This window comes from Dromiciops gliroides, chromosome 2 (assembly GCF_019393635.1).
Source record: "Dromiciops gliroides isolate mDroGli1 chromosome 2, mDroGli1.pri, whole genome shotgun sequence".
NCBI lineage: Eukaryota > Metazoa > Chordata > Mammalia > Microbiotheria > Microbiotheriidae > Dromiciops > Dromiciops gliroides.
Window position 1 is genome coordinate 212010976 of NC_057862.1, and position 27523 is coordinate 212038498.

At 40.3% G+C, this 27523-nt stretch overlaps 1 protein-coding gene across 1 annotated transcript in view; it reads right to left on the reverse strand.

The window, feature by feature from the left end:
* Positions 1 to 27523, reverse strand: part of ITPK1 (inositol-tetrakisphosphate 1-kinase) — a 290317-nt gene that overhangs the window by 12168 nt on the left and 250626 nt on the right. Inside the window, 4 exon segments of the mRNA XM_043983848.1 lie at positions 4225 to 4292; positions 13863 to 14028; positions 26257 to 26297; positions 26801 to 26899. Coding sequence (XP_043839783.1) covers positions 4225 to 4292; positions 13863 to 14028; positions 26257 to 26297; positions 26801 to 26899 — 374 coding nt within the window.

Sequence of the window (27523 nt, forward strand, 5' to 3'; positions counted from 1 at the left end):
ATGATAGCATCTTGAATCTCTCTTATTGTTTCTTCTACGAAGTCACAAAGACGCAATCTGTCCCCTCTTCATGAGAGATGAGACATTAGCCTTTTCTATGCAAGCTTAACTTCTCATGCTACCTTACATTTCTTTTGTATTTTTAACAGTGTTAGCTCTCAATAAACTCATGTTGGCATCTTTTGAGTTCCTTAATGCCCACAGAATATGAGGCATGATGAGTTAAAGGGGAATGAATCCACATCTAAAATGAAAGGGAACTTGGAAAATAGAACCACATGGCTGTATCTTTTAGAGAAAGTATGTATGACCCCATAGCTGCAAGACAACTAAAAAAGTGGGTATTTGGGCAGTAAAAGGATATTTTAACACACTTAATTTGGGGTCCCTAAACTACCCACCCATACATCTAGGAGTCAACACTCCTTGATCTATGCCTGGCACTCTGCCACAAGTTAACAAACTATTTCACATATGTACGTATGTCACACATATGTGACACCTTTCATCTCAACAGTATCCTGCTAGTTTTGATCTCAGCACCCAAATCGTGTGCTAATAAATATATGGATACTGTATGTCACCATGGCTCTGAATCACATTATGAGTTTTGTGGCATTAAAAATTCATTAAGTTCCTCTCTTGAACTATTCTCATCAAGGTAAAAGTCAAATGCTTGGCCCTAATAGAACTAGCTCAGCAAAGAGTTAAGTTGTGAGATTAAAAAAATATATATTTTACGTTCTTGCTCAGATGTGCACACCAGTTTATAAAAACACAACCAGGTGACACCTAACATTTATATAAGTGTCTATCAGGCAATGAACTAATTAATTTTCATGAATTTTCCTAATTAACATAAAATATTTATTAATATCTTGTCAATCTTAATAGTTTATTAACTAGGGCAGCTAAGTGGTACAGTGGATAAAGTGTCTGCCCTGGAGTCAGGAAGACCTGAGTTCACATCTGGCATCAGATACTTACCAATTGTGTGACTCTGGGCAGGACACTTAACCCTATTTGCCTCCTCACCTGTAAAATGAGCTGAAGAAGGAATGACAAAAGTATCTTTGCCAAGAAAACCTCAAATGAAGTCATTACAATTTGGACATGACTGAAATAACTCAACAACAAAAAGTTTATTAACTACCACATTTCCATAGTATTTCATGGTTTACAAAGTGCTTTTCCGACAAGAATCCTATAACGCAGATAAAGCAAAGATCATTTTGTTGTTAGTGTTCAGTCATTTTCAGTCATATCCAACTCTTCGTGACCCTCTCTCTTTGGGCTTTTCTTGGCAAAGATACTGAACAGTTTGCTGTTTCCTTCTCCAGCTCATTTTACAGGTGAGGAAGCTGAGGCAAACAGGGCTAAGTGACTTGGCCAGTGTCATACAGCCCTAAGTGTCTGAGGCTGGATTTGTATTCACCAAGATGAGTCTTCCTGAGTCTAAGCCCAGTGTTCTATCTACTATACCACCTTTCTGCCCTCATAACCCTGAGAGGCCAGTGCCAGTACTATCCCCATTTTACCCAGAATTCACAGCTAAGAAGTGTCTGGGGCAGGCTTTGGACTCAATGTTCGCTGCCTTCAAGTCTGGCACTCCATGGACTATACAACCTAGGGGCTTTAAACAGTAATCCTAATATTTATAAAGCACTTTAAGATGTTAAAAAGAGCTTTTAGATCTAGCACTCTTTCCTCTATACTATGTCATTACTGACTGGCTGGGGAGAGATGAATGCAGCAGTGATGGACACAGTCACGCAACATAACTAATTCTTACCACCTGAACCCAGGGAGAGAGATCTTTGTGAACCAAGTGTTCCATAGGGGTCCTGTGGGTGATATTTTTAGAACTGCCTCATATGGCAAGGGTGAAAGTTGATTTCCTTTCAGTTATCTATTTTTAAATAATGCAAATCACATGGGATTTCTGAGGAGGAAACTAGCAGCATCAGGGTAGCAGCCCACCTTTCTAAAGGGAGGTGTCTATCTATGTTAGAGGAAAGCACTGTCCATCAAATATGTGCATCACTCTTATTGTACTGCCCATATTCCCAGACAACTACTAAGCTACTGCAGCCCCCTGGAGCACAGGAGGTGATCAGAACCAAGCAGGAGAAGAATCACTGATTATGGAAGCTGAAAGAAACCTAAGAAGAGCACAATCTCAAAACATGTTCAAGTTAGGGGAAAAAAATCCTGAAAATAGACGATTACAGCCACAAGCCGACAACTTCAAAGGATCGCAGAGATCATACAGAGGCAACTCCTCCTTCATTTGAGAGATAAGGAAACTGAATTCCAGGGAGGTCAGTAAGTTTGTTTAGGGTCATATAGCTAGGAAATAACAAGGCCCCAATTTGCCCTCTCCAAATCACTGGATTTTACAACACAAGAAGGAGAAAAGACCACAACCACAACATGAATTCTGTCCAACTCTATGTTCTCTATAACTTTTGTGTGCTCTGGGATTCTACCAAATGTGACCTATACAACAAGTCAAATAAAAGGTATGGGGTAGATAGGAGTTATGTGAAAGGATTAAGACAAAATGGCTATTTGCAATTCCTGTTGAAACAAACTTTAGCAACCCAGAACATGAATAATGATTGGTGAGACAGATGACTTGGCAATGTTATCAAGTAAGTCCAGCTCTGAGGTGCTAATTCTAAATACAAGAATCCCTCATACTGCAGGGCACTTGAAGGTTTATAAAATGGTTCCTCATTAAAATACTGTAGGTTAGGGAGTGTCAGGAATATAGATGAGGAAACTGAGACATACAGAAACACAAGATCTCATACTTTCAGAGGCAACTATGTGGCAGCATGGATAGAGTGAAGACAGCCTTAGATACATACTAGCTATGTGACTAGGAGCAAATCACTTAACCTCTTGTCTCAGTTCCCTCATAAAACAAGGATAATATTAGCACCTCCTGTCCAAGTTTGTTGTAGGGATAATAATAGATATTTGTAAAGTACCTTGCAATAATTAAAGCTAGATAGAAATGCCAGTTATTAATTATTATTGTATATGTTGTTATTACTATTACCAATTTATTATTGTTATTATTGTTATTACCATTACCAATTTAAGTTGGGACTTAAGCCCAGTTCTTCTGATGCCATTTTGAGTATGTACTTTAACTCTATCTATGTAACATGCTAGTACCCTTAAGATCATTTTTTGATCACAACTCAGGCCTGTTTGGTAATAATATCATTTAGCACTTGATTTGTGCCTCTTATGCATTTATCATGTATTGCTTTCTAAAACAGTTTACAGGGTATTAAGATTTAGAACTAATGGAACTTTTGAGATTCTCTATAGCAATACACTCATTTTTGTGGGTGAGGAAACTGGTCCAGAGAAGTTATATAACTTGAACAAGATCAAAGAAGTTTTAAGTGGAAGAGCTGACACTAAAATCTGGGTTGAGAGAAAGTGTGTGTGTGTGTGTGTGTGTGTGTGTGTGTGTGTATAAGTGCTCTCCTACTACTAGATTTTGTGTCCCATGAGGGAATGTATTTTATTTATCATCACAGCCCCTAGCATTGGGCAGCACATTCTAAATGCTTCATATATATATGTTGGTATTCAAGACTTTAGAAAGGAGAGGACCCAGAAAAGTTATAAAAATGGTTGAAACTTTAGAAAATAAGATGAAGAAAAGTAAAAGGAACTAGGAATGTTTTTAATAGGAAAATAAAGTCTGAAGATGGGCCTAAATATAGTTTGCAAGTATACATCCAGGGATGGTAACTGAGAAACATAAATCATAGAAGAAGAAAAGGGGAGGAAAAAAAAAAAATCAGGTTAATTTCTTTTTCCTTTGGAAAAAAAAAGCAAAAAACAGTTCATCAAATTATTCGGTGGCTCATGGGCAGAAAAGCAATTCAAATTCTTCTAGCAGAAATACACTCACTCACTCACTCTCATATATTCTTTGCCAGGGTATCCATTATTGCTCCTTGCAGAAGTCTTCACAATGCTTGGAGATGTCAATGATTGTTGCTAGGGATAAAGTCCAAAGCAAATAATAAAGCCTACTTTAAATTGTGACTGTCTCCCAAGTAGTTAATTAACCTTAACTTGCCACATGACTATTCAGCCTTCTGGACTCCTTGAAAATTTAATCCACACATCTAAAAAAATGGAAGAGCATTTGTGTGCATGGCTAATTGCAGGAGCAGGAAGAGAGGTACTTACTGCTGTTAAGACGGAAGATGACTCTGGTTTTGACACATTGTGGCTGTTGAAGAATATTGATTCTCTGTCTAAAATTGACAAAAAAGAAAAGGGACAGTCAATGACTCTTTTTGGCTATCCTTTACAATGCTTTCCTCAAAAGGACCGGGCTTGGATACACACTTACCACCAGGGGGCAGCACTACCCAGGCAATCCTGAAGACCAACCAACCTGATGAGGTCTGGGGCTGAAAAATGACATCCTCAGAAAAGGATGTCCTCCCTCAAGCCCAATGAGAAGGCCACTTTTCTATATTAGGGACATACTAAATTGCCCCAAAATATTCTTACTTTGATTTTCTTTTTTTTTTATCTGATACAGGCTTTGAAACTAGAAGGAACCTTAATGAACATCTCATCCAACCGCCTCATTTAACACATAAGGATTGGAGGCAAAAGTTAAGTAAATTGTTTCAGGTCACAAAGTGGTAAACAGAACCAGAATTCAAACACAGGCCCTCTGGTTATATTACCTGAACTTCTTCCACAATATCATGCTGACTATTTTAAATGAATACATGTCAGTCATTTATCACATTTAGTTGAATTTTCCCACTTGCCACATTACCTTTCCTTGGTCAGGCCTTTTATAGTCATATTTGTAGAACAACATTCTGTTTGCAAGTACTTTAAACAAACATGAGGTGGCATTATTGCCATTTAGGTACAGACCAAGGGGAAGAAAAAACAAAAACAAAAAAACAACACAATGCGGGCTTCAAATAGCATGAAATCAAGATCCACAAATCAATGGTGCTTGGATTGGGAAGACCACTCACACATCTATAAGCAACACACAGACACACTCTTCCACTGTATCTATTTACCCTTTCCCTCCTTTTTTTAGTTTTTGAACAGGTAACTCAAGACCCAACAAGGTAAATGTGGGAGGAAGCCCCGGGGCATCATAATTTATCCATCTTGATAACTGAGAAGAGCATGTAAACATCTATGCAGCTATAACTATAACTATAGAGTGTGTGTGTGTGTGTGTGTGTGTGTGTGTGTGTGTGTGTGTGTGTGTGTATTCTCATCCCTCCCACCCTCCACAAGCTAACAATGTCAGAAATGTAAAAAACTGATGCTGTTTTATTATGTAATGCTCCAATATCCAGCAAAGAGAGGTATGGGGGCTTCCTTTAATACATTCCCTCTGCAATACAGAGGTTCACTGGGCAGTATTTACATTCTCACCTAAGTCAGTTTCTTTTCCTTCCTCCCACAGTCACTACCCACTAAGGACGTTTTGTGTCTGGGCTGGTGTAATGATTTGAATGTAAATGATTTAGGTTCATGCCAAGCTTGTCTAGAAATGTACCTGGTGTATTTCTCGCTAGCCGAGCTTCAAGGCCTGTTGTTGCCTTAGCATTCCGAACAGAGGGCATGAAAGACGGTCCAGGAGGGCTGCCTGAGAAAAATAAAAACCCTACAGGGCGAGCACAGACACTATGTTCCAGCATCTTCCAGACCTTTACCTCTTCCAGCAGGTCACAGGCCCGAAAGGTCAGGAAGTACTGGACACAAGAACATAACCGTTGTACAAGAGTGTTTTACTGGTACAAAATATTTACATGTTTATTCTCACAGAGTCTTACCACAACTCTTGTGAGGGAGGCAGGGCAGGGTTATTATCCCAGTAATACAAATAGGGAGAATGAAGCTAAGGTCAAGGGAATTACTGTTAGAGAAAGCAATTTTCCTGGCTCCAAATGCAGTGCTCTTTCCATCACATGCTATTATTCTCCACCCATTATATGAAGAGGGTATCTGCTACTCTCAACCTTTCTCCCTCGTTCATTCCAACAGCCCCAGGGAATCTATTTTCTGAAGGCTAAGAATACATATATCCAATTACCCATCAGAGAAAAGCCTCTGCTACAAAAAGCCTAGATTATCTGCTATTCTTGACTCAAGGCCCTGCGGAACAAGGCAATTAGCAACAGTTCACAAATGATGTGTAGCACCTTATATAGCTAGCCAAGTACTATTAATCCCAATTTACAAATTAAAAAAACAGAGAAAGTGGAAGTCTTTGTCCAAGATCAACCACATAAGTGTCAGAGTCAGGGCGGTTGCCCAGGTCTGAGAAAAAGAGAATGTTAGAGCTAGAAGGGAATTTTGAAATCAGATGAAGAAACTGAGATCCAGAGAGAGAGGTCACTGACCAAGAGATGCATGTTCAGAAGGGTAAAGATGATGATGGCAGGGCTGTAAAACATGCCAAATGGGGGGCAGCTAGGTGGCACAGTGGATAAAGCACTGGCCCTGGATTCAGGAGTACCTGAGTTCAAATCTGGCCTCGGACACTTGACACTTACTAGCTGTGTGACCCTGGGCAAGTCATTTAACCCCCATTGACCCACAAAAAAAAGAGAGAGAGAGAGAGAGAGAGAGAGAGAGAGAGAGAGAGAGAGAGAGAGATTGGAGCACTGCACAATCAATAAAACATGATTAAAAAAAAAAAACATGTCAAATGACAATTGCTAGACGAAATCGGAGCTTTGTAGTTTGGAGAAGGGAATGCTTATGGCCAGGAGAGGGCAGAGAAAGACAAGCACGATGGCAATCTTTAAGACTAAAGAGCTGTCATGTGGGAGAAAGACTGGATTTGTTCTATTTAGTCACAAGGGGCAGAAATTAAAGCAGTGAGTTAGAAGTTAGAGAGCGGCAGGCTCTGGCTTCAGATAAAGGACAATGTCCTAACAAGGAAAGCAGTAAAAGTTTGCACTCTACTTGGAAGGAGACAACATCAAGATAAATAGGTAAATAAAGGTAATGTGGAGACAGAGAAAGAACCCCAAACTGGATGGATTAGGGAAGGATTCAAGGTGGTTCCTTGAAGGAAAATAATCATTCTGAGAAAAGACTGGAGGAGGGAGTGGATTTGGGGAGAGTAGGTCACCTTGTGAAAAGGTGCTGAGGAGGTAGATGACATATCAGGTTTAGGGAAGAGTAGCAGGGTTTGGATGGAGGGAAGGGGAGTAATATGAAATGAGGCTAGAGAAGCAGACTGCAGTCAAGACAATAGGGAGCCACTGAAGAGAAGAGTAACAAGATCAGATCAGTTTCCATAGTTCAATAAAATGGTTGTTCTGCTATTTGCCGGCTATATCACCCTGGGCAAACCACCCTCCCCTGGGGTTTACCTTTCCTTATCTGTAAAATGAGAAGCTAGGACTAGGTGATCTCCAAAGTCCATTTCAATTCTAAAATCCTACAATGATACAGATTGCCATTCTTGCAAACACTGGCATGAGTGTACCTGCCAAGTGTTTCATAAACTAAACTGGTAATGCCATCCAGCCAACTGCTACTCAGGAGTGTGAATTCCTTTTAAATGCTTTAAAATTTTTCATTTTGAATTTTAAATTCCAAATTCTCTTCCTCTTTCCCTCTCCTCCCTCATCCACTGAGAAGGCAAGAAACACAATACCCATTATACATATGAAGTCATGCAAAACATACTTCCACATTAGCTACAGATAGATAGATAGATAGATAGATAGATAGATAGATAGATAGATAGATAGATAGATAGATAGATAGATAGATAGATAGATATGCTATCTCTCCCATTTGTGTGTGAGTTCCTTGAGGGGAGGGACCTTGTTTTTGCTCTACTTTTGTATCCCTAGAGTTTGTAGCACACGTGATGCCTGATGCATAGCAAAAACTTAATGAATGCTTGTTATTGACAATGTTACCCCATATCCATCGGTGTCAATGTCAGGGTTCCCAGACTTTCATAGAACATATGGCTAGACAGCACTGAATTTTCTCTTTGCCTCAATTCTCTCTCTTGCTGCCACCATGTTGGCACAGCTGGCCTTGAAGGAATTCCAAGTCCATTTGTAAATTCTCTGACCAGGAAAGGGAGATCAGCAGAGAAGCAAATGACCAGAAGAGCCAAGAGATTGTAGTAGCCATTTTACAGATGAGAAAATCAATGTCTGGAGAAGCAAAGAAAGACTTGACCAAAGTCAGAAGGAGCAGGATGCCTGACACTTTGCAAAATGTTCTACCCTCTGGAGTTTGGTTCTCAAGCAGGGAATCGCAGGGCCTAACATCTAATCCAGTTTATTTAAAAATATAATATATGAAGTATCTACTATTGTGTAGAATATAATACACAGTCCCAGTCCTTAGCTTCATGATCATGTGCAAACAAGCTCTCAGGAGGGGTCCCTTGAAACTTAGCAGCTATAGTTAGCACGTACCTCATCCTAACCACAACAGGCCTTGCTATGATTTTTCAGAAATAGAGCAACTTCTTCCTCCCTATAAATTCCATAATCTCAAAATAACAGTAAGCCATTGGTCTGGACTACTCTACCCCATTCAGGGCCCATGTTGCTGCTGCTGTGAGATATGACAGAAAAGACAGTGGCAAAAATAAATATGGAAAGGAAGCTTGTGGGAGGAGCCAGAATTGATTTGATTGGTACAGGGAATTCTCAGGGAGGAAATTCCTTCTACCAATGCAGACAGGCACCCTTTTTGGCAACTTGAGAACCTTGGAGAATCACACATCCAGTACCAGTCAAAGGTGGGGCTGGAACCCAGCTCTTCAGGACTCTGAATCCACTGTACCATTTCTGTCTCTGCTCAATGGACTTCTCAGCAGAAACATTTTAAAGGGAGAGTTTTGCCTTGTGATTTTCACTGGACAAAGATAAATATATACACAGTATGGGGACTAAATTAATACTCACAGATAACTATGATGATATAAACACGTGCAAAGTGAGGAAGTTATTCAGCTTCTGACTATTTCAAAATCTAAGAATGTTAGGACTAGAAAAGAAGTTCACATCTTTTTAAGATGAGGATCACATGCTTGGAAATCCATGTGTGTAGACCATATTTTTAAAAGTATGATCATTAAGATAAAAAAAATTTAAATACATTTTAAAAAAAAGAATTGATTCAAGGGTGTACCAATGAAACTTGGAAGTAATACAGGCACACAGATCAAACTGGCTGATGAGTTTATTTGGGACTAGCTAATAAGATACACACACACACACACACACACACACACACACCCTAAAAATCTTAGCCAGGCTACAATTTGTCACTAGGGACACAACTTGGTTATCTGAGATCTAGTCCAACTCATTTTGCGGAGGGAAGTGACTGGCAAAAGGTATTCACTGACTTAGGTGCCATGTCTTTGCCCATAACCAAAGACAAGTCATTTTCTTTTCCTAGGTCTTATTTTCATATAAAGTGAGAGAAATTGAGCTAGGCCATGAATTATTTCTGATAACTTATTTCAATGTAAGTGGTTTCCTTTGTTATCTTATGGATTTTTACACATTTAAAAATATCCTGGAAGAGGTCCACAGCTTTCATCAGACTGCCAAGGGGGTCCACAACACCAAAAAGAGGTTAAGAACTCTCAAGGTAGACAATTCTATGACTTGGTCTTAGAATGCAATCTCTTGACTTCCAGTACATGATTCTTTCAGATATTTAGGAATATAATCATTTTCATTTGTCTCTCTCCCCCTCTGCTGCCCCATCCCCAAGTTTATATAATTTATGACAACTTGGCTAGTACCAAGTATAGTGTAAAACTAAAAAAGAGCCAGCATAAACAGAACCTTGCTTAATAAAATAAGGTGTAAATCAGGCAGGATTGCACTGAATTGTGAGGTACCATGTGTTCTACAATACTCCCCTGGTATCTATCATTTCTTTTTTTTAGATTCTTTTTTTTTTTTTTGGTGGGGCAATGGGGGTTAAGTGACTTGCCCAGGGTCACACAGCTAGTAAGTGTCAAGTGTCTGAGGCCGGATCTGAACTCAGGTACTCCTGAATCCAGGGCCGGTGCTTTATCCACTGCGTCACCTAGCTGCCCCGGTATCTATCACTTCCAATGACACTTCAGGAAAAAGTTCGAATTTCTATAAATTCTGAGATCCTTGACAAAACCAAAACTTTCCTTGAGAAGGGAGGCTTGTGATGGTACATAGGGGAAGAAGAGAATGGAAGGAAATATACTTAAAAATGTTTCTCCCCCACCTTTTTAACTGATACTGTGCTATCAGTCATGTAGGCAATCAACAAGCATGAATTAAATGCCTATTATGTGCTAAGCACCCAGTAAGGAACTTGGCCCCTTCTCTTCAGCTGATATCCTTAAGAGAGTTGCCATGGGTCACACAGCAAAAATGGTCAGGCAGCACTTGAACCCAAATCTTCTAGACCCTGAGGTTAGCACCACCACCACCACCATTACTACTACAACAACTATGATAATAATAATATTGATGGTTGATATTATTTTTATTTTTATGATTTATATGGTGCTTACTATACAACAGACTGCCATTTATAAACCTGAAATAACTTTGTTACTGGCTCTGGAAAATACAAACATAATGTGCATGAATATAGTTGTACTGGTAAAATGATCTTGTCTGGCATATTTGGACAAATGAAAGCCTAGGAGGGGGAAAAAAAGTCATTAGAAAGAAAGTTTCCCCCTTTCCCTCTCAAATCCTTAGCTCCCCATATAATTTTTCCATTTCTTTCTTTTCTTCACATGTCTGGCCCTGGAGAATCATACTTGGGTTGGCATAAGGAGAAGGACTCTTGAGCAAGTATGAAGAGAAGGATGTTTCACATCAGTGAGGTATCTGGGCCTGTGTATGTGTTGCTGCAGGAAAGGATCACCCAAGAGAGAACAGCTAAGAGGATACAAGTGGGAGTAGAGAACAGCTATACTTAATTGAAGAGAGCCCCCTCAGGGCCAAGCCAGATACACACAGGGGCAGGAAGTGCCAATGGGATAGAGTCTAGGGGCTTAGAAAGGGGCTCTGTTAACCAAAAAGCAAGCAAGAATCTTATCCGAGTGTAGAAAGCTCCAGTTACAGATTTTCCCTTCAATGCGCCACATTAGTTGTTTTCTAAAGCAAGTACACTTTTGGTTTTTTGGGTTTTTTTACACACACAGCTCAAAGGAATATAGTTCTCTTCTGACTGATCACTACTCAGGTCATTGCTCTTGGAAATGACTGCTTGAGCTTGAAGCATAATCAGTTCAACCCAACAATGATTTAATGACTACTGTGTGCAGGTACATAATTCCTCCTCTTAAGAGAACTTAAAATCTAAAAGGGAGATATCTGATACCTATGTAGTCAACTATGGATTCTGTTAAAATTCTTTTTTTTTTTAAATAAAATTTTATTTAAAGTTCTGAGTTTGAAATTATATCCCTCCTCCCATCCCCAAGGTTATACACGTACAATGATGTAAAACGTCTGCTAAATTTCCAACTCTTCATCTGTAAAGTGAGGCAGTCACTATGCTCGAAATGTCCCTTTCAGCTCTAAACTTGGGAGCCTCTGATTAGTCCATTCCAAACACCTGTGATGGGAACCTCCCCTCTATTTGCCACCTAAAGTACTACTCATTTAATAAGTTTATTAACTCAAATATCACCTGATAAAGCCTTCCATGGTTATTTTCATCCTTGGGAATTTGCATAAAAAACTCTATTCTGCATTTTGAGAATAAATATACACAACATAAGATGTGTATTATAGTTATTTGTGTTTGCACATTAACTCCTATCTAGAGTTTAAGTTCCATGAAGGCATGGCTGGTAAGAACCTTACCTAAACTTTGTACTTTTTCTCAGTGTGTAGAACAGAGCTCTGCACATGGTAGCTATTTAATAAATATTTCAAAGAGTCAAAGAATCTCATGGTTGTAACATACCCTAAATGCCACTCAGTTCCTTTAGTCCATACCTGGACAAGAAATCCATGTAATAACAGTCCTCTCAAGTGGTTGTCCAGTCTCTTCTTGCAAAAGCCAGTTAAAAAAAACAAAACCTAGCCCACTTCTGACTCTGTCTAAATGTTATGAAGCTGCATGAACTGATGATGAGTGAGATGAGCAGAACCAAAAGAACATTATACACAGTATCATCAACATTATGGGTTGATCAACTGTGATAGACTAGATTCTTCTCACCAATCCAACGGAACAATAAAGTTCCAAAGGACTCATGATGGAAAAGGCTCTCCAAATGCAGAAAGAAAAAAAAAAAAAGGAACTGTGGAATAGGGATGCTGATTGGACCATATTATTTCTTTTGTTTTTGGTGCTGTTGGTTTTCTGATTTGAGGTTTTTCCTTTGTGCTTTGATTCTTCTCATATAACATAACTAATGCAGAAATAGGTTTAATGTGTATATATATATATATAAAAAACCTATATCAGATTGCCTGCTGTCTAGGGGAGGGGGAGAGGGAGGGAGAAAAATTTGAAATTGGAAATCTTATATAAACAAATGTTGAAAATTATTTCTACATGTAACTGGAAAATAATAAAATACTTTTATTTTAAAAAAATAAAAAAAAATGTTATGAAGCTTTTCTTCATACCTTACCCCTCCCCAACCACCCACCTCACCTCCCATTGAGATCCAGTGGTACTGGACTCCTTGCTATCCCTTGAACAAGACAGACCATCTCTGGGTTCTGGGCATTTTCTCTGGCTGTCTGGCTGTCTGGATGTTTCCTCATCTCCACCTCCTGGACTAAGTCCCAGCTAAAATCCCACACCCTTCCTGGTCCTCTTTAATGCTTTCCCTCTGCTGATCAGCTCCGATTTATCCTGCATATAGCCTGTATGTAGTTTGTACAGAGCTTGTTGTATGTTATCTCGATACTTCATTAGATCGTGAACTCTGAGAGCAGAGACTGACTATGTTCTGCCTTTCTTTGTAGCTCCAGAGTGGAACATAGTGGTCTGGCCTAGAGCATCCACTGTAATAAATGCTTGTTGCTAACTTGTGACTATCTCAATCAGGGGGTTTCTCTATCTGAAGTTCTGTATGCTGAAGAAATCACGCGTCTGGATCTCCAATAAGTAAATGTGTGTGACAAGACTGAATATGATCACCTGTGATACTTGGGAGCCATCTTCCTCTCTCCAGTACCCCTCCAAAAGCCTCCCTCTGCCCTTCCTGCTTCTCTGGCTCCTCATCATTCAATTACTGAATGAATGATACAGAAACATGTGGTAAGTTCTTCCTGGTCATTCAGTAAATCTGAAATCTCTTTAACGGTTATTGATTTTATTCTGAGGGTGAATCTAGATTTATTTTTGGACGGCCTAAAGTCATCCTGATCTAAGTGTAGTGAACAAGTTTACAGGCTCCAGCTAAGGAATTCTCTATGGCACCAAAAGAAGAGCTCAGTCTATCGACTGATGAGCATGCCTTTCTCCTCTGGCTCATAAGCTGGCTCTGAAGACAGGTCCTCAAAGGATGAACCCAGAGATGTTCTGAGCCATGGCAGTACTAATGAACCCTGAGGCACATGTGCTCATTAACAGAGTGCTGTCATAAAGGATCACCTTTGCTGCCATCTGAGTAATAATGAAGGAGAGGTAGGTGCTATCCTTTTATTGGCCTGATCCCAAAAGTATGTTCATACACACCCACACCCCAAACATGCATTCATGCATACACCCCTCCACACACACACACACACACACACACACACACACACACACACACACACACACACCAAGACCTTAATGGTCAATATAGTGAAAAGGGCCTTTGGGCAAATTACCTGACGTTCCTGCAGAAAAGTTCTTCAAAGACGGTCTCTGTACCACAGTGTAGGACTCGCCCACCACAAACACCTTGTACAGGACAGCATTGTGATTGATGAAGTTCTGAATCACACAAGGCGGCTTGATGGCACTGAGACCTTCCTGGTTGAAGATGATGGCCATCTAATGAAATAAGAAAACCAATTCAACTCTGTCCCGATTTATTTCAATATATGGTTATTACACATCTAATATCTGTAATGCACTTGGTACAGTGCCTGGGACATAGGTACTTAATAAATGTTTATTGATTGATAATAGGGATTACATAAGTACAAATGGTTAGATAATAAAACTAACTCAATGGGACATTTATCATATATAACGTTTATAAATATAATGTGCCAGGTACTCTGGTTACAAAGGTGAAGATGACATAGGGCCTGGGTCTCAAGTAGCTTATAATTAGAGAAGTTAAGACCTGCACACAAATAAACATGATACAAAATAAAGGAGAAAGACAATGCTGCAAGACAATTTGAGAAGAGAACATATTGTACTGGAAGAAGCGTGAGAGCATCCAGGAAGGCTTGAATCAATCAACAAGTGTTTGGTAAGCACCTACTATGTGCCAGGAACTGGAGTAAAACAAACAAAATAAAATATAAAACCAGAAATAGTCCTTGTTCTCAAGAAGCCTGCATTCTGTCTGGGTAGAAAACATGTAAATATATACTATGTAAATATAATATAATGGCAAAGGACACTAACAGTTGGAGGAATAGCAAGAAAAAAGTCTCACTAATAATGTGATGCTTGAGCTGAACTTTGAAGGAAAACAGCTGGGCCTTGAAGCAGATTTCAAGCAACTAAAGAACACACATTTATTAAGTACTCTTACTATGTTATCAGGCCCTGTGTTAAATGCTTGGAATAGAAGGAAAGGCAAAAAAGATCTCTGCCTTCAAGGAAGGATGAAGGGAGGGAGGGAGGAAGGGAGAGAAGAAAAAAGGAAGGAAAGAGAGATGCATTTATGTAGTGTCTACTATGTGCCCAGGACTGTGCTATATACTTTACAAATCAACCACCCAGAGAGCTAGGTACTATTATCAACTGCATTTTTGAGATGAGGAAACTGAGGCAAAGGTTAAATGACTAGCTTAGGACAAAATGGCTAGTGTCTAGGCCCCCATGTGAACTCAAGTCTTCCTGAATTAATATCTGGCGCTCTAGCTGCACCACTTAAGAGCTTCTTATATCAATACATCCTAACTCCCCAACCTAGCTCCTGCCCAAAGATCTATAAAACTTGATTTTCAATCATGTCTTTCCCACTTACTAGAGATGTTCAAGTCACTTGGGCTCTGAGCCTCCATTTCCACATTGGTAAAACAGGGATAATAATGCTTATCCTATCTACCTGACAGGATTGTTGTTGAGTTTTATGAACCCTAAGCCCCAGGGAAACCTCAATCGCCAAGCATTTATCAGCACCAAGCATGTTCCAGGGACCATGGGAGTATGGCCCCTAGGGAGGCAAAGAAAAAAATGTTTCCTTACGTCCTCTAATTGGAGCTTCATCACTATGTCACTATGTGTAAGACTTGATATCCAAATGGCAGCACTCTGATGAGAGTTAGGGACATTTCCACAAGATGATACTGAACGTGGGCCTCTGCCAGTGAATCTCTGAGGGACCTTAAGCCAAGGCCGATTCTGGCTCTAGTCTTTCATTTCCTGACATAACATGACTGGATTAGAGGCTACTATCCAGCTCTGAATTCTATATTCTAAGGCTCCTCCCAGTGCTAACATTACAATGGGACCACTTTGTCACAGATTTAGCACTAGAAGGGAAGCTAGCATGCATCTAGCCAAATGTCTTCAGTTTACAAATGAAGAACTAAGGTTCAGAGCTAAGTGATGTGCCCAGATTCATATAGCCAATAAATGTCAGAAAAGGGATTCAGTTCTTTCTGGTTCCAAGCCCAGCCACTATTTGATACTGCCTCTAACAATTAGTAAAATACAAATGATAAACTGCTTTATCAGGATTTCAGCTGCTTTGTTCACATTCTCTCATGAGCTCTTCCTCAGGATATAAGACCTACTAAGCACTAATGTATACAGCACTAAGCTAGTTGCTAGGCAAATATAAAGTTGAGATGAGCACCTGTGAGATCGTGAGAGTAGAGGAGGTTAGGAAATGGGATTTGAGTCCAAAGAACAGAGAAATAAACCAGGTCACTAGTGGCCCTGGCTGAATTTTCACAACATAGTTAATATTCTCCTCATAATACAATAGAACTACCAAATTCCTACCATTGTTCTTCAGCCTTATACTATAGTTTCTAATCAAGTCTTCCTCTGCATCATTCTCAGGAGATAACATTCTCTTCCTAGCTGTGTTCACTTGGTCATGGTTCCCTCAAGGGAGGGTGGGGAAGCAAGAGAAAGGAAAGACTGACAGACACAGGATGCCTTGACCTCTTCAGGCTGTGAAGCCTCACATGTAGAACATCAGTTCTTTCTGGAATCCATCAATCCTCTCTGGTAGGTACATTAATCCCTTGTCACCTTCAGTGATAAATCACTTGTCTTATCTACTTTCTGTTTCTTTTAGTCTTTCAGTACTTATTGCCATGGTTACAATCAGGGTCAAGGAAAGGTCCAGGCTTCACTGAACATAGTGGTAGAATCAAGTTAATAGGCTGGTCCTTGGACAAGAGAAACTCAGTCCACTGATGGACTGAGTCAAAATTTTAGCAACTTTTGGTGGACAGGATGTGCCAAACTTGAACTGCCCCAAGATCTACTAGGATTTTTGTTTTGTTGGGGGGGGGGGGGGAAGACGACTTGAATAGAGAAAGTCTTCAATTAACTGCAAAGGAATAGGGCCACACTGGAGAGGAGGGTCCTTGCTCCATGGGCCTCCAGCTGTTTATATTGTAGTAACTGGAAAAGTGCTATGCTAAGCCCAGACTCCCTAACTTTAAGATTCCTTCAAACAACCTGAATGTCAGATTTCCATAGAATAACAAAGGCATACTTCCCCCCATCTCCCAATCCAGTCGCTATGCTAACAAAACAAAATAAACACACATAAACATGTGTGTGTATGTGTGTGGATGGGGAAGGAATGGGATGAGGAGAATAGTCTGGGGCTTGGTAATTTAGGTCATTTAATCCAGCCTCTGGCTGACAGTTTGGTTTGCAAACTATCTAAAGAAGCAATTAGATAGGGGCAGCTAGGTGGTGCAGTGGATAGAGCACTGGCCCTGGAGTCAGGAGGACCTGAGTTCAAATCCAGCCTCAGACACTTAACACTAGCTGTGTGACCCTGGGCAAGTCACTTAATCCCAATTGCCTCACACACCCCTCCCCCCCAAGAGAAGCAATTCGATGGACCAGGTAATCTTCAAGGTTCCTTCAGGCTCTAACATTCCATTATCTATTTGTTACCTTGAATTGTAACATTCTATGTTCTAAGGTCTCTTTCAATTCTAAATTTCTGTGTTCTGGGTTCTAACATCCAATGATTCTATAAGCCTTAAGAATTAGAGTAAACATCACTAGCTTTCCTTGTCTAACAAGAAACCTGAGAACTTAACTGGTGTTTCTTGTCACTCCAACTAACATATGGCGGCTTCGTCTCCAACAGCACTCCCTGGGTGAATTTTTAAGTCACAGGATAGAGTGGGGAAGCCCAGTAAAAAATGTCCAACAAGATGGAACACTACATTATTAGACACAGCATCATAGGAGGGAGACAAGCAATAGAATCAAAGAGACTAATTTCAAGACATTTGGAAACTCTCAAGACAATATAAAATTCAAATCCTGGGAGACTCAGACCTTGGCAAATCTGTTTCACTAAACACCAGACCATTTCTATTAATGGCTACAGAATTAATAATAATTCTTTTACAATTATGGGTTGCAGAGTAACTTAAAGAATATAAATCCCTACGCACCCAGCATTATTTACTGGGTTACCATTTTATAAGCCGGTTAAGTAGAACTAGTAGGTAAGTAACTAGAAGCACAAAGATTGGGTGGGGAAGGAGTTAGAACAAAAACTCATTGCTTTCAATTGCCCATTATAAGCTGAAAGTGAACATTATGCACCAGAGGGAAATGCTTAGCTCTTAAAAACTATTCTTTCACACTTGCTCTGAGCAATTACATACTCCAGAAAAACATAAGGAAGGAGGGCACAGGAAAAACAAAAAGGGCCTCCCTTTCTTTCCTGCCTTCCTTTTTCCCTTCCCAATTCCCCCCCTCACATGTATGTATGCATTTAAGTAGACATAAACACACATGCATACTGTTCTTTCCTTGGTACCCATTCCAAAGAGGATGTCCCCAAGTATGTAGACCTTAGGTTAGATTCAGGATAAGTTCTGAGAACAATATACTACTCTCAAAAAATCTTTAAACTATTAAACTAGCCTGTTTGCAGGTGGAAACGATGAGTGCATGACAGGAAGGAGGTAGATGGAAACTGCCCCAAGCAGAAGAGCTCGATTCTGCAGATTCTGCAAGTCAGGAGGCATGAATTCCCATCCTTTGTACCCAGTGTGAATTTGGTGGGTCACCTCCCCAGTTTGGGGTCAGTGTGTTTCCTCTTCTGCACACAAGAAGGGTGGTTAGACTTGATGATGACCCGCCAGCTCCCACAGACTATGATTTTATTTTAAACAATGATGAGATATGAGCACATGTTGACTTCAGAAAGGAATGAACCTTCTTTCAAATATGAAAAGGTGAGAGCATTATACAACAGGAGGATGTGGCTATCTACTATTATTTATCTTATCTGGCCTGCATCATAAAGGCAGTCCTACACTGCAGTAGAAATAACACTACAGCAGTGGTGGGAAAAGAGCATAGTGAAAGCTTTGACATATTAGATTCATTGAATGTTAAATTGACCCCAGAACACAAAGTGTTAAAACTATAAAACAACCAATATCAATAAACATTTACTGTGTTAAATGCTGGAATAGAGGACTAGGAGTCAGGAAAACTTCAGTTCGAATCCTGCTCAGATACTCCCTAGCTATATGACACTGGGCAAACCACTCAAACTCTCAGTACCTCTGTTTCCAATCTGCAAAATGAAAACAGTAATAGCAACCTGCTTAACCAGGTAGTTGTGCACATCTAATGAATCATCACATGTAAAGCACTGTTCAAACCTTAGAGCACTCTATAAATGCTAGTTATTACTCTCACAGAAGGCCTTTTATGCACACTTATTTGTAAATCTGCCTAGACCTTGTTTTTGACTTTCTTTATATCTCTACTACTTAGCACAGTGTCAGGCACATAGTAAGCACTTAATAAATGCTCCTTGACTAACTTCTGGATTTAGAATCAAGAGACCTGGGTTCAAATTTTGCATTCAACATTTTCCTAAATCTGTGACTCTGAGTTAGTAATTTTAACTCCTTGGAGACTCTGTTTTCTAATTTATAAAGTGGGGACTCCTTTAAGTTGTGCTATTATTATCGGAGCTCAAGTGAGATAAAGCACATAAAGCACTTGACAGGCTTTGAAGTGCTATATAAATGTCAATTCTTTTTAAAACTTAATTATAATTTTAAAACTTAATTATAATTTTAAAACTGAACATTATTAAATAATGATAGTACCTAACATTTATATAGCATCCATGATTTGCCTGTCACTGTGTAAGCACTTTACAGATATTATCTTACTGGATCCTCACAACCACTGTGGGAGGTGCAGTTGCAAGAACTGTCAGGGTCCTTGATAGCCACTGCATAAATAAGGCTGTACAGATTACAGACAACCAGGTATATGGAAGTTTATTTATCCATTCAAGAGTCTGACACACACCCTCAGTGGGTGATGGACACGTGTGTCTTACAATTCAACAGATGGCATGTATGTAGTAGACTCTCCTGAGCTACAAGATCCAGAGTGTGGGGATGATCCGCTGGGGCGTGGCAGAGATAAAAAGGTACATTTTTAACAAAAGAAAAAGGACGCTTAATTTAGTACAAAAGAAAAACCGCATTCTTTAGCATTCATTAAGTCAACAGTTGAAGAACATAACTAGGTAAGAGTTTTGGTGCTAACCCAGGAAGCAAGGGCTTCCTGCTCAATATTCTAGCCAATTCAACATCAAATCAGAACCCCAGGATTGGAAAAGACATCAGGAAGCATTGAGTAGAACTATTTTTTGAAACAAGAGACCCTTCCTACCAGGTCCCAAACAAGTGTTCATCCAATCACTCCTTTTTTAAAAACATTTTTTTTTTTCGGAGCAGCTAGGTGGTGCAGTGGATAAAGCACCAGCCTTGGATTCAGGAGTACCTGAGTTCAAATCCGGCCTCAGACACTTGACTTACTAGCTGTGTGACCCTGGGCAAGTCACTTAACCCCCACTGCCCAGCAAACAAAACAAAACAAAACAACATTTTTTTTCTATGAACAAAAATCTTAACTTTTTTCCTTCCCGCCACTCCCCTCATTTTTCTCAGAAAAAAAGAAAGTGAAGCCCTTTTAAATATATGTGCAAAGTCAAACAAAACTAATTTGTCCAATCACTCCTAAAAAGATCTTCATTACTGGAGAAATTCACTATTTCCCAGTCGTTGTTCAGTCATTTTTCAAAGTTGCATCTGACTCTTCATGACCCTATTTGGGGTTTTCCTGTCAGAGATACTGGAGTGGTTTGCCTTTTCCTTCTTTAGCTCGTTTTACAGATGAGAATTGAGGAAAACAGGGTTAAATGACTTGCCCAGGATCGCACAGCTTAGTAAGTGCCTGAGGTCGAATTTGAACTCAGGTTTGAACTGAGGAAGATGAGTCTTCCTGACTCCAGACCCAGCACTATATCTACTATGCCACCTGACTCTCCCTGAAGATGACCCATTTAACTGCAGGAAGCCTTTTTAGTTCCCATTCTCCCCTACTCCTGGTGCTTTCTATCTACTCTAACTAGTATGTATATAGTTGTTTGCATGTCCATCCCCATCTGGATGGCAGGGACTGAGTTGTTGCCTTTCTTTATCTCCAGTGTTGGGCAAACTGTCTGACACATATATTAAGTGAACTTAATATAAAGCTTGCTGCTTAACTTATTTCTCATGCTGAACTAAAATCTCCCCTTTTCTAGAGGACAGCTAGGTGGCTTAGTGGATAAAGCACTGGCCCTGGATTCAGGAGGACCTGAGTTCAAATCCAGCCTCAGACACTTGACACTTACTAGCTATGTGACCCTGGGCAAGTCACTTAACCCTCATTGTCCGGCAAAAATAAACAAACAAACAAATCTCCCCTTTTCTAACTTCTTTTCCACTGTCCCTAATATCATCTTACAAATACCATGGAACTGCAAAATGTGAACATTCTATTACCTTAGCTCAAAATACATGCATAGCCATCTCTGAATACTGGCTCAGATTCCCTAAGTCCCTGTAATGCTTGAGTTCAGTGTTGAAGATAATGATAATTCAAATTTATATAGTAGTTCATGATTTAATAAAGAACATTCTTTATAACAATCCATTAAAATAGATTGTACAAGTATTATTATCCTCATTTGCAGATGAAGAAACTGAGGATCACTTGCCCAGATTCACCAAGTTAATATATGTCAAGAGGGTATTTGAACCTAGGGCCCTGACTACAACATCACTGTTCTCTTGGTGTCATGGTGGGGGGAAAAAATTGATTGAAAAGATTGTGTCAATATCCTGGTCGCAATATTTGCTAGTTGTGGGACCATGGCCAAGTTAAGTTCTCAGTGACTCAGCTTCCCCATATGTACTACCCAAAGCCTGTAGGAATCTACTTCTCAAGGTTATTGTGAGGATCAAATGAAATAATGTATGGAAAGCATTCTGAAAACCTTTTAAGTGCCAAATAAATGTTAGCTATTAGTATCATTTCCATCATCGCTCCCATTAGAACCCCTGCTGCCTCCCAGTCAGTATGTGCTCAGGAAACATAGACTAATGCTAGTTCTGGATCACCCCACGTATCTGATGTCATCAATGGAATAAACTGTTTTACATAAGGTTCCAAATCCTGAAACCCTGTGCCTTGCCCTGTACTTGAGATTTACTCTCAGGAGAAATGAAAAGGCAAGGTAGTAATACACTTAGTAATGACACTGTAGTTTCCATGGAAACTTTAAACCACTAAGTACTAATAAGTAGCAAGATACGCTGCTCCCTGAAAGAGATCCCCTTTGAAAGTGAGAGGGGGGTAAAAAACCTAAACAGAATTATTAGGCAGTTGGCCATGGAAGAGTGGGGTAGGTGGGGGGAGGAGAATAAGCCATACTCAGCTTTTATAAAAATTTTTAAATAAAAAATTTGGGAGAAAAGTCCAGCTTATACTCTGACCCCTGGTAATACTCTATTCTCTTCCCTGTGCTCTCAAAGGTTATGCCAGTTGAACACAAATTTTTACAGGGTCTGCCAAGGTAAAAATATTTCAAGTAAAGCCCAGTAAGAGACAAACATCTAAGGAGCAGCCAAGACAAATTTAAGAGATTGGCTCATCACCAGCATATTAGAGAATGGGCTACACATCAATTGGAAGGTATAGTGTCCAGGACGAGGGAACTGCAGTATCACACATAAAAAATGTGGTACTTAGAACTATGTATATAGGAAGGATACTGATACATTTGGAGTGTTTCCAAATGGGAACAAGTAGGATGGTGAGAGGATTGTACACTATGATACATGGGGAACAGCTGAAGGACCGAGAAATGTTTATCCTGAAGAAGGGAAGACATGAGAAGTGACTTCAAATATCTGAAGGACTGAAAAAGGACACATAAAAGAGGTCTGTTCTAATTGGCTCCTGAATGCAACAGAAGGAACAGTTTGGCTCAATAGAAGGAAAATTTCAGAGAATCACAGAAATCCAAAATCTTCCAGGAAGAGCTGGCCTCAATTTAATAAAATGTCAATGAATTACAGATTTAAAGGTATCATAGGCTCAAGGACAGCTAGAAGGATGCTTGGACAACACACAAGTTCAACATTACTGAGTCCTTAATTTTGTGAATGAGGGGCTAAGAGATGTGTACAAATCCAGAGGTCATAGTAAATAGGAGAGTTTGGGTTTTAATCTAGGTCCTGACTCAAGTAGTCTTTCCATGGACTCACACTGTTGTTCAGAAACCATCTAGTCAAAACAGCACATGACTGAGAATACCCTCCATAACCTTTGGCTTCACTTTGAACCTATCATTGCTCCAGCTCTGATTCATCACTGTCCTTCTTAAAATATGGCACTCTGAATAAAAACACAACCTCACAGGTGTAGCCTGGCTAGGTCAGAGTAGAGACGGGCTACATCTCTTGTTCAGGACAAGAGCTCACTTAATGAGACCTAACATTGCATTGGTTTTATGGGCTACCATAAGGAAATGTTATCTAAAAAAGCCTTTCCCATGCTGTGCTGGTAAAGGTGATACAACTTTACATTTATCCCAGTTATATCTCATGTTCTTAGTGTTGTCCAACCATGGAATGGACTGCCAAGGAAGGCAAAGAGTTCTCGATCACTGGAGATCCTTGAACTGAGAGGCTGGGATGATGGGGAGGGATATCTGCTTAGGTAGGGGCAGCTGGGTTAGGTGGCTGCTGAGGACCTGTCCAAACCAGAAAGTTATGATTATTTTTGCCACAGCAACCCAATTTATTTGGTGAAGGACAGCTAGATGATGCCAGGCTTGAAGTTCAAATTCAGACTCAGACATTGACTACCTGTGTGATCCTGAGCAGGTCATTTTAACCTCTATCTTCCTCAGTTTCCTCCTCTATAAAACAAGGATAATAAAATAATGATAGCCATGTACCTCCTAGGGTGGCTACAAGGATCAAATGAGAAAATATCTGTAAAATGCTTAGCACAGTGCCTGGCATATAACAGGCTCTATAGAAATGATGTTATCTATTTATTATTATTATTGTTGTTGTTGTTGTTATTAATAATAATAATAGCAATGGAGAGGCTATTGTCTATGGTGATGTAAGGAGTGCCCATACCAATTAAACTGAAGAAACCTGAAGTACTGATGTGAAGGAAGGGTACTTTGACAAGACCCAGAAAAAGGACTGGATGTAACCCTGTCAACAAACCCAATCTTCTGCTTGGCTCTAAAAGCTCCAAAACACAGCCTACTCCTGCAAAAGAGGTCTGACACCACCCTCAGGAGCAGAGGAAGCCACAGGCCAAGAGGCGTGTGCCTGGAGCCTACAACAGCTAGTGCCTGGCAGATTCTGAGTGACAGTCTGTGCCCTTTCTACTAATAAGCTAGAAGGTGGAGGCCCCCAGAATTCATCAGAACGCTCTCCAGATAGCTTCTGAACAGGGGAAGAGGCCTGCAGCTGCTGAACACTCCTCTAATTGGATTCAGAATAGGACTTCTCATCCAACTACAGCTCTGCAGAGAGGACAGGGAGCCAATTAAGCCCCGTGCTACAAAGTTTTCGGTAACTATCCTTGAGCCAATTTTATCTAATCACCACTTTGGTGACAAGTGCCCAGTATCATTAGGGCTGGAGGATGCCCCCTGAGCTGCTGGGGCATATTATGAAGGCTACACAAAGTGAATTGGGGGTGGCTGCCAATCCTGCTACCAAGGAGAATCAAAAGAACTTTCTTCCTGCAAACTACGTATATCTGAGTCATGACACTTTCAAGTTTATAAGTTTATATTCTCCACATCTCCCACGTATCCAAAAAAACTCCTTCCTCGTGCCTTTGCTCATGCTGTTCTGTATGGCACAGGGGGGAGAGTACTGAGTCTATCTACAGCCTCAGGACCTGGGTTTGGATCCTAACTCAGCTACGGGCTAGCCAAGTAACCCTAGGCACTCGGCTCCACAGGGCCTATAACCTGGAGGACTGGACCAGGTGATCTCTAAGATCCTTTCCTGATACAATTAATAAGAGTACCAATTTGGAATATTTTCTCATTACCCCGACTCCTGAAATGTTCCTCATCCTTTGAGAAGCCTTTCCCTCTTATCTCTCCTTATTCCCAAGTCCTCAAGCACTCAAAGTTTATACTCCATGAGCCAGTACTTGAGGTACAGTTGCATAAGAGTGGGTACTTATGTGTGCACATGTACATGTGTGATTAGTGTATAGATACTATACATACTCTATCAATTGATTGATAAATAGTTAGACATTAGGGAAGGGAAATGTATACATGTGTCTATGCATGCAAATGCATGTGTATGTATGTACAGATGTATTTTTGTTTTGAATCAGACCCATGACTTCATTAGGAAAGGCGACAGTCAAGGAGCAAACTCCCTTGGCCAACACAAATTAGCACTCGCTTTTTAACTCTGTAGATTTATGAGGGGGCAGCTAGGTCGTGCAGTGGACAGAGCACCAGTCCTGGAGTCAGGAGTACCTGAGTTCAAATCCGGCCTCAGTCACTTAACACTTACTAGCTGTGTGACCCTGGGCAAGTCACTTAACCCCAATTGCCTCACTAAAAAAAAAGATTTATGAGTTTCCTGGGGTACCAAGAGCTAAAGTGACCTCTCCAAAAAGCTGAAAAGTAGGACCAACTCAGGTCCTCCTGACTCTAAGGTTTGCTATCCATTGCCCAACAATTCCTCCCCTGCCCATCTAGATAGAGTCTGTCATTTGCTGTTCTCAAATTGTTTCTTCTCTGTCAGTCTTGCTTGATCTGAACAAGTCAGCTTTGTGAGGACAAGGACTCAAACTTAACCCTAAACTTCAAAGATATCCCCTCATAGAGTCCATCACAGTTTTTCACAATGAACTTGTAGAGTGATCAACACAGAAAAGCAGAAAGAGCAAAGAAAAGCAATTGTCATTTTCCAGCTTAAAAATAGAATGACTGTCTTCTCTATATCTCTCTTTTTCTCTCCATTGATCCATAAACATAATTTCTGGATAAGGCACTGAGGTTGATATATGTTGTTATTTCTTCTTTTCTTTTCTTTCTGGTGAGGCAATTGGGGTTAAGTGACTTGCCCAGAGTCACACAGCTAGTAAGTATCAAGTGTCTGAGGCTGGATTTGAACTCAGGTCCTCCTGACTCCAGGGCCGGTGCTCTATCCACTGCACCATCTAGCTGCCCCTATGTTGTTATTTCTAAAGTTGGTGTCCCTAAAGTAGGTGTTGGAAGGCCTTGCATGGAAAGCACCTCCCAGTTAACAGTACAGAAATGACTGCAATCACTGTAAGACTCCTATGGTGGTAAGGGCTTACTGTCAGACCCAGAATAAAGAAAAGTGACATTTCAGGTGGGAACAGTATAAGGAGAGGGAAAGGAAGAGGAAGACACACACACACACACACACACACACACACACACACACACACACACACACACACACACACACGCGCGCGCGAGTCTTCACTCACCTCATGAGAGTTGGTGCCATGAGCCACTCTGGTTTTGCAAACTATCAGCAAGGGGAAGAAACAAAAAAGAAATGAGTGAAATAATTAAAGAAGGTGACTAAAATTACCAAATTTCCCAAGAGACACAGTGCCTAGTGACCAGAAGAATGCCAGTAACATATTGAATGTTTCTAACATTCAGTGGCAAAGATACCTTGGGGGTTCTAATACTATCTACATCCAGAATATTACCAACAAAAACTGAGCCCCTTGCAAATCACTTAATGTTACCCTAATGTACATCATGGGGAAGACTGCCCCCTCCTGCCCCCCATGTCTATAAAAGGTATCAGCACTCTGCTCCTTTTTAAAAGGGACTCAGTGCCCCCAATTTACTAATGGTCACTCCCAAGATAGCCATGTGATTCCACCTAACATGGAATCCATTAGCCCAGACCCAGAAAACTCTTGGAAGAGAGATCTGGCTTCTGGCAAGTTTGTAGAACTTTTTAGTATTGTAGGCAAAATGCCTCCTTCTGGGACCATGTAAAGTATGTTTACATACTGAATGGGAAGGCCAGTCCATTTTTCTCCAGAAGCTGCATGGTGTCTTCTCCACATAAGCTAGTGAGCTCCATGAAAGGTGGGGAACAGATTCGTTCATCTACAAGACAAAAGAAAACAAAGGGTTTATGTGCCTGATCTGGGCTTTCTTTTTGGCCTTGTTTCAATTGAAAAGAAATGTGATTTTCCTGGTTCCCTGACTTGGGCTTGGAAATATGATTAGAAATTTCATCAGAAATGTAGTTCAATCATTTATTTATTAAGCATCTATTGTGTGCAGGGCACTAACAGGCTCAAGGTGTGGACACAAAATTTAGGTGGTGCTTTATAAACTATAAAGTCCCACCTAACTCTAATGTCACCTCTTTCACTAAGGCTTACCCAATAGCTAAGACATAACATGCTTCATTTTGCTTTTTCAAGCTTGTTACAGTGCCAAGACTTTGATCTCTGGTGGCAAGATTACAATAAATCCATGGTCTCAAGAAATCTTTAGGGCAAAGGATTCTCCCAATCCAAAGGATTCTTGTATCTAGGTTGGCATAGTGAATAAAGCACCTGGCCTGGAGTCAAGAAGACTCAAATCTGCCCCCAAACACTTACTAGCTGTGTGACCCTGGGCAAGTCATTTACCCTTTTTGCTTCTGTTTCCTCATCTGTAAAATTAGCTGGAGAAGATGGCAGCAAACCACTCTAGTATTGCTGCCAAGAAAACCCCAAATGG